Source organism: Botrytis porri, assembly GCF_014898465.1.
Source record: "Botrytis porri strain MUCL 3234 chromosome Unknown BPOR_013, whole genome shotgun sequence".
Taxonomy (NCBI): domain Eukaryota; kingdom Fungi; phylum Ascomycota; class Leotiomycetes; order Helotiales; family Sclerotiniaceae; genus Botrytis; species Botrytis porri.
The window spans coordinates 1,525,544-1,531,543 of NW_024066087.1; the positions used below are offsets into that span (position 1 = coordinate 1,525,544).

General features: G+C 41.4%; 3 protein-coding genes across 3 annotated transcripts; 1 reads left to right on the forward strand and 2 right to left on the reverse strand.

Moving 5' to 3' along the window:
• The first annotated feature begins 62 nt into the window (after positions 1 to 62).
• EAF01_009363 (uncharacterized protein) lies at positions 63 to 1,541 on the forward strand. The gene is made up of 3 exons (XM_038917619.1): positions 63 to 465; positions 516 to 739; positions 816 to 1,541. Exons 1-3 carry the CDS (start codon positions 355 to 357, stop codon positions 1,321 to 1,323), a joined length of 843 nt encoding a protein of 280 aa, XP_038767224.1. The 5' UTR covers positions 63 to 354; the 3' UTR covers positions 1,324 to 1,541.
• Positions 1,542 to 2,166: 625 nt separating this feature from the next.
• Positions 2,167 to 2,538, reverse strand: EAF01_009364 (uncharacterized protein; the record flags this gene model as incomplete). The annotated part of the gene is made up of 1 exon (XM_038917620.1): positions 2,167 to 2,538. One exon carries the CDS (start codon positions 2,536 to 2,538, stop codon positions 2,167 to 2,169), a length of 372 nt encoding a protein of 123 aa, XP_038767225.1.
• A 1,562-nt stretch (positions 2,539 to 4,100) lies between these two features.
• On the reverse strand, positions 4,101 to 5,426 carry EAF01_009365 (uncharacterized protein; the record flags this gene model as incomplete). Its single annotated transcript, XM_038917621.1, has 5 exons — positions 4,101 to 4,306; positions 4,427 to 4,546; positions 4,606 to 5,000; positions 5,061 to 5,257; positions 5,373 to 5,426. 5 exons carry the CDS (start codon positions 5,424 to 5,426, stop codon positions 4,101 to 4,103), a joined length of 972 nt encoding a protein of 323 aa, XP_038767226.1.
• Between the last annotated feature and the right edge of the window lie 574 nt (positions 5,427 to 6,000).

The window sequence follows — 6,000 nt, forward strand, 5'->3', positions numbered from 1 at the left end:
ACGATTGATGGATCCGGATGAGCAAGTAGTATCTGTGCAATGTGATGTTCTACCGAACTGTACTGATGGGTCGAGGGGGGAAAGATGTGTGATGCTCAGGCGTTTTTATCGCCACGAGCCCTACCAAATTCCAGGGTTCCTAGCGTGTACCTTACTCACAAATGCTCCAAGCATCTACGACCTCACAAGCCATCAAATTCATCCTAAGAGTTCATAATATTGTAACCATTCTCGGATATATCAATACAATCGAAGGAATACCTTTCATTAAAGATACCAAATACTATTTAATAGTATAAGTTAGCTCTTACTCGATAAAGCTCTTGGCGCATCGATCTCCTTTTAACATCTAAGATGGATTATTCATATTACACTCCGAATGCTCAGCCGTTCTTCCCTCTTCTCCCTCCTACTCCAACTCACACAAACGTATCAAATACCGATGAATTCAGCAACTCTCCACCTGTATCTGTCCCGTTCCTTGTGAGCAGAATGCTCCTGCTAACATCAAACAGCAGGATGTCTTTGATCAATTCCAACCCTATGATTATGCCAATCAGTACGACTCACGCATTCCTAAAGTCACAACCCCGCTTTCACAGCACAAACCATCGATTTCCCATCCCATGTACACAGAGATGCCTACCGATATAGTCGACAATGCGATGCGACGAGATAGCGACGATGAGGAGAATTTGACTCCGGCACAATCCCGGCGCAAAGCCCAAAATCGCCAAGCGTAAGACCATTTCTTTGAGCTCACTCGTTTTGAAGCTTTACTTTATACCGTAGTATACTAAGACCTGAGAAATCAGACAACGGGCCTTTCGCGAACGCAAAGAGCGACACGTCAAAGAGTTAGAGGCCAAACTTGCAGAGTTCGAAAAAAGTACCGGAGATCTGGCTCAAGAAAACGAGCGCTTGAAGCTACAGTTGACAAAAGCTGCGACGGAGAATGAAATATTGAAAGCGACGTCCAGGCATTCGAACCATGGAGGTTCGCAACCTCTGTCAAATGTAGGCCCCATGAAATATACACCTACGGACTTTTACAGTGAGGTTCTATATGCGCACGACAATAAATTTCCCAGCCATCGAATTGTAACGAGTGATAAAGGGGAAAGGTTGTTGGCGGCAGGTGCGACGTGGGACTATATTATCAAACATCCGCTGTACAAGCAAGGTCTGGTGGATGTAGGAATTGTTAGTGAAAGACTGAAGAACGCTGCGAAGTGCGATGGGCAAGGACCAGTTTTCGAGGAGAGCGCAATACTGGATGCAATCGAGAACAGTGTCGCAAGTGGCAGTGATGAGTTACTATGATTTATGAGATGGTATTGAAGAATTTCAAAGGTGTTAAGGTTGATTGTTGGAAATATGGGATGAGACAGACTGCTCAGGACAAGTGAAGTACATCAAGGAGTTCTTAGTTGTTTCCTCTTTGGAGTTTTGGGTGGTAGTATGTCTTTATGAATTAATTAGAGCGTTTAGTGAACGTTATTCAATTTAACTCTCATTCTTGAAGTCGCTTCCATCTTGGTGTTTCTTGAATATCCACATTCAAATCTTCGAAAGGTTCTTCTAATGTCTAGTCTACATAAGAGATTGACTGATAAATGACTGAACCTTAGCTACTCATTCCTGTCATATGAGAGTCTCCATGTAAGCCAGATCCACGGAATGATGAATAAAGACATGCCCTAAACCTTCATATGGTAATATAATATAAACCCTTAAAATCTCATTACTCATCATTGAACTGATTGAACTGATTCTTTATATTGATCAGCAATGGGATTCAGTAGAAGTGATCAAGCGAGTTCAATAAGGAAACTACTAGTTAGTATTCTGTTTTTAAAGTATGGCTCTCTACAGGGTAGGATGGGAAGTATAGACTAGAATATGAGGGCACCCAGAGGTTGAAGATTGATCGTATTAAAGTGTAATAGCTACGAGGTGAAAGGCTTTGTCACAGGACAGAGCTCTTACCAGTATTAATTGAGGCTAATTTCATATGAACCATATCTACGTACTGTTTATTATATTTGCCAAACAAATAAAATAACTCCCAATTCCAAAAGCACAAATAACACTCCAATTCCCCTGCATAAGGCTTTCGAGCTTGTTCTATTCCACCTGTGATCTACTTTTCGCTAGTTCGTAGACCTATATTCGCGTCTTGCTACTGTTCCTTACTGCCCTACACATTTTACCATCAATACTACGCTCTCCATTGTGCACCTCATCATATCTCTCCTCATACTGCCTAACTCTCATATTCATGTCTCCGATAAAGGATTCCAAACGCTTGATTCTGGATTTCATGTTCTTTACCTTTTCAGAAGCAACTTCAATACCTCTACCTGCATGCCTCGCAATATCAAGCGCACTTTTTAGTTTCTCACAATCCTTCTTGCGTTGCTCCATCTTCATATCGAATGGAAAGCTATCAACACGAGCCTTGGGAATATCAAGAGAATATTCGTCCCATTCAAGGTTAAAGCGCGTTCCATCTCTAAGATGGTTGCCAAAGGCCATGGTTTTGCTAGCGCCTGGATTATATACCTGATTGGTAAAATATACCTTTCGTGGAAGTAGTATAAGTGAAATCTCACAGGTCGTTCTCCCACAACTTCAGTGGCATGATCTTTCGACCATCTTTCAGCTAGCTTTTGAAGAGTACTTGACCCACCACCACTATATGTCCCCAAAATTCTTCCCGTTGCTTAAGATAAATCGGGACTTGTCCCTAATTTTCCCTCTTGCTTGAAACAAAAAAAATCTTTACTTCCTGCTTCGTGGAGACCGACTTTTGTTTTATATTATAGTAGATACCAACAAATCTTAACTCGTCGCATGTTTATTCGAAATTGTGATAATGATTTGATAATGATAGAAATGAGTTTATCGTTGTGAAGAACGATTCCAAATGCTGATATGTGTGTAAAATATATAAAATACGTATTGAATACTAAATCACAAAAGAATTATAATGAGCTTTATGTAAAATTTCAGCGAAACGGTCTTGTGATTATCTACAACTAAGGGGTCTCGCGAAAATTGAAGCGTGAATGGTCCCAAACCGCCAGTCCCCCAGCGCCGACCAAGCAGTAGGCCATGATCTAGACGAACGCTCAAAGAAGATATATGTCACTATGCAGTGGTGAAGCAAAACACGCAGGATTTGAATGAAGGTTACCCCCGGGTCTTTCATTGTGAACTCCATAGGGGTCCCGCAAGAGTAATATCCCAGACTCGTCGTCGTTCAAGGGGAAATTGTACATTCGTCTAATACTAATTCTTCATCTCATCCAAACCTCGCAATGAATTAATACATTTTACATCACCTTTTTTTTTTTTTTTTTTTTTTTTTTTTGAATAAGAACAATTGTTCGAAGATCTTATAAAATACATGTTTAATCACTTGTTCCGACAAGCTCATATTCAAGTTATTTAACCAATCAGAACTTATCATTCAAGAATGCTTACGGACTACCTGAAGTGTCCTTTGTCGGACCTGGGGGGAATAGGTCGGAGTTGGCAGTACGTCAACGAGGCCAATGACCTATTCTATTTTCGACCGCTCATATTCCGGGCCACTCTTTCACACTAAAAACAACCCCTTCGATTTGTTAATAAATTCGCAGAATCAAACAAGACCAAGCTGTACTTCACTGCGTATAATTCATTCATCTTTATAATCATATCATTTTCATATTTGCAGATTCAGAAAATCTCACTCTCACTGGCACGACCAAGTAGATTGTTTCAATCACATAAGATGATTATTCTTGCTAGACCATCCGAGAATCTCTTCGAGGCGACACTGATGGGTTAAATGAAGACCGACAATGTAATCCACAATGTAATCCTATATGCAGTATTTCACTGTATGCATCTAAAAGACTGTGTACGGCCATGAAGGAATGTATTTACTTGAAGATGCATTTTGGTTATTGGATATAACTAAGCAATACATATTTTTCATTCCATGCGGCTCACCCAATGTTCTCCAAGCTCTGATCCCAAAATGCTCATCAATACCTCTTCTCCCAAGGTCCATAGAGAGAACCCACACAATTTCCATTACTCTCGGAAGTCTAAGCACGACCCGTACAAGTAAACCCTGACGTCCCAACCACATTTGTACATTTGTACCCTACACCGGCCGTCTTATTCGCATCCACGACGTCGATATTTTCCATGGTGATATCTGTGCAAGGGGCGACCGCGCTACATTGGAAGCTGGTTACTGGATTCGTCATACGACCGGATACGCTGTACATATTTAAATCGCTTATTTGAACTGTAGGGCATTAGCTCGAGTGATGTGGTAATATGTCCCGTGAGAAAATGCGATCAAAAACTTGAACTAGTGGGGTTAGGGAAAGGGGAAGAGGGAGAGAATGAGAGCTGAAGTACTTACACGCTGAAGAAGAACAATTTCCTGCTGCGCCAGAGAATGTTGTAAGACATTGTGAGATTGAAAACGGTGGTCGCCTCAAGGAATGGAAAGACAAATTTCCCAATGGAATGTTTTTCGCAACTGTGTTCATGTTAGAAATATTCTCAAGATCCCCATTAGAAACAATCAATGATACCCACACCCCAAGCCCCCTCCTCCACCATTGCGTGGATATCCCACTTGCTCCCCAGTCCACGTTTTCACATATCCTCCATGCAACGTCTTATAAAATACAATTCCCGTCGCCGTCACATTTTCAATACTCTCGTATACCCCTCTGTACTGTCCAATACTGCCTATTGCCACTCCCAACCCACTGTAGAATGTGGAGTTGGTGACTAATATGTTGGTACTGTTAGCTTTCATGAATATGCTATCATCACCATTAACAACTGTCCAGCGATCAAAGTGAATATTGTCACTGTAAATCGTATCTGCACCGTCTGTATTGCGTGAGGAACTACCAGAAGAGGAACTGCTGTCTACGTAGATGTCTTGGAGGAGGATTGAGGAAAATTTGAAGATTGTCATTGTCCTGTCTGAGTCATTAACTCTTTGAATCATCACAAAACAAAACCATTGAAATACAGCATACCACATGTGACTCTGCACGAATCGTAGCCCTTTAAACACAGAATTCGTCGCATTTCGTAACGTAAGCGCATGAGGTCTGTTTGGATAGTTTGAAATTCCCTTGACAAAATCATACCAAGCTTGCACATTACCATCCAAAGTACCGTATCCGCATCCGTTCACGTTGATGTTATCGCCGCCGAGCCACCATGCTGAAGTCTAGTTTTGATAGCCGAAGGCCATGGAATGGTTGAGCCAGTAGGTTATAATTGTGGACCACTTTACATGGCAGGTTAGTGACGAAATAGATGTAGGGGAAGTCCTGAAAACCCACCAATAGTGTTCCATGAATATCTATGTTGCAATTTGAGAGTCCCGTGGTGTTCATGATACTGTTGATAGTGTATGTATGATTGAGAAAGACGACAGTTCCATCCTTACCGCATGTTTTGAATGCAGATAAAATGGCAGGCACATCGTCCGTACCGTTCAAACTGGATTAAACGGTACAAGTAGCTCGAGAAGTCAGGGCTGGCGGATTCCATTGGCACTACCGAAGAAGATCGTAACAGCCAAAATTGCGAGATAATTGAGCGATCTAATTTTGAGTTCAATAGCTATCCGAAAATACAGAAAAATAATTTACATATGGATCTTAATATAGAGACAATATAGAAGCTTAAATAGACAAAAAAATTCTGGCCAAACGTAACTGTGCATCTTCCCCATTTCCAAGTCTCCATTGTCTTGTGCAGGGTTGGGGCAATACCATGCAGATGCCGCAAAATAAACTGGGAAATACAGGCTCAGATCGAACTTCGAATCAAGCTTAATTCAATTGACTCCCTTCGGGAATTTACATAACCTCCGAACTAGAAATGCAGAATGCATTGAATTTAACCATGTCGGATCGAAACAAGATCGACCTGGATGTTCATCGTCACTGCAACCTTAGAATACAG

Coding starts and splice junctions, on each gene's coding strand:
- EAF01_009363 (XM_038917619.1), top strand. CDS start 355: ATGGATTATTCATATTACACTCCGAATGCTCAGCCGTTCTTCCCTCTT. Junction 466..515: donor AATTCAGCAACTCTCCACCT/GTATCTGTCCCG, acceptor AACATCAAACAG/CAGGATGTCTTTGATCAATT. Junction 740..815: donor AAAGCCCAAAATCGCCAAGC/GTAAGACCATTT, acceptor CTGAGAAATCAG/ACAACGGGCCTTTCGCGAAC.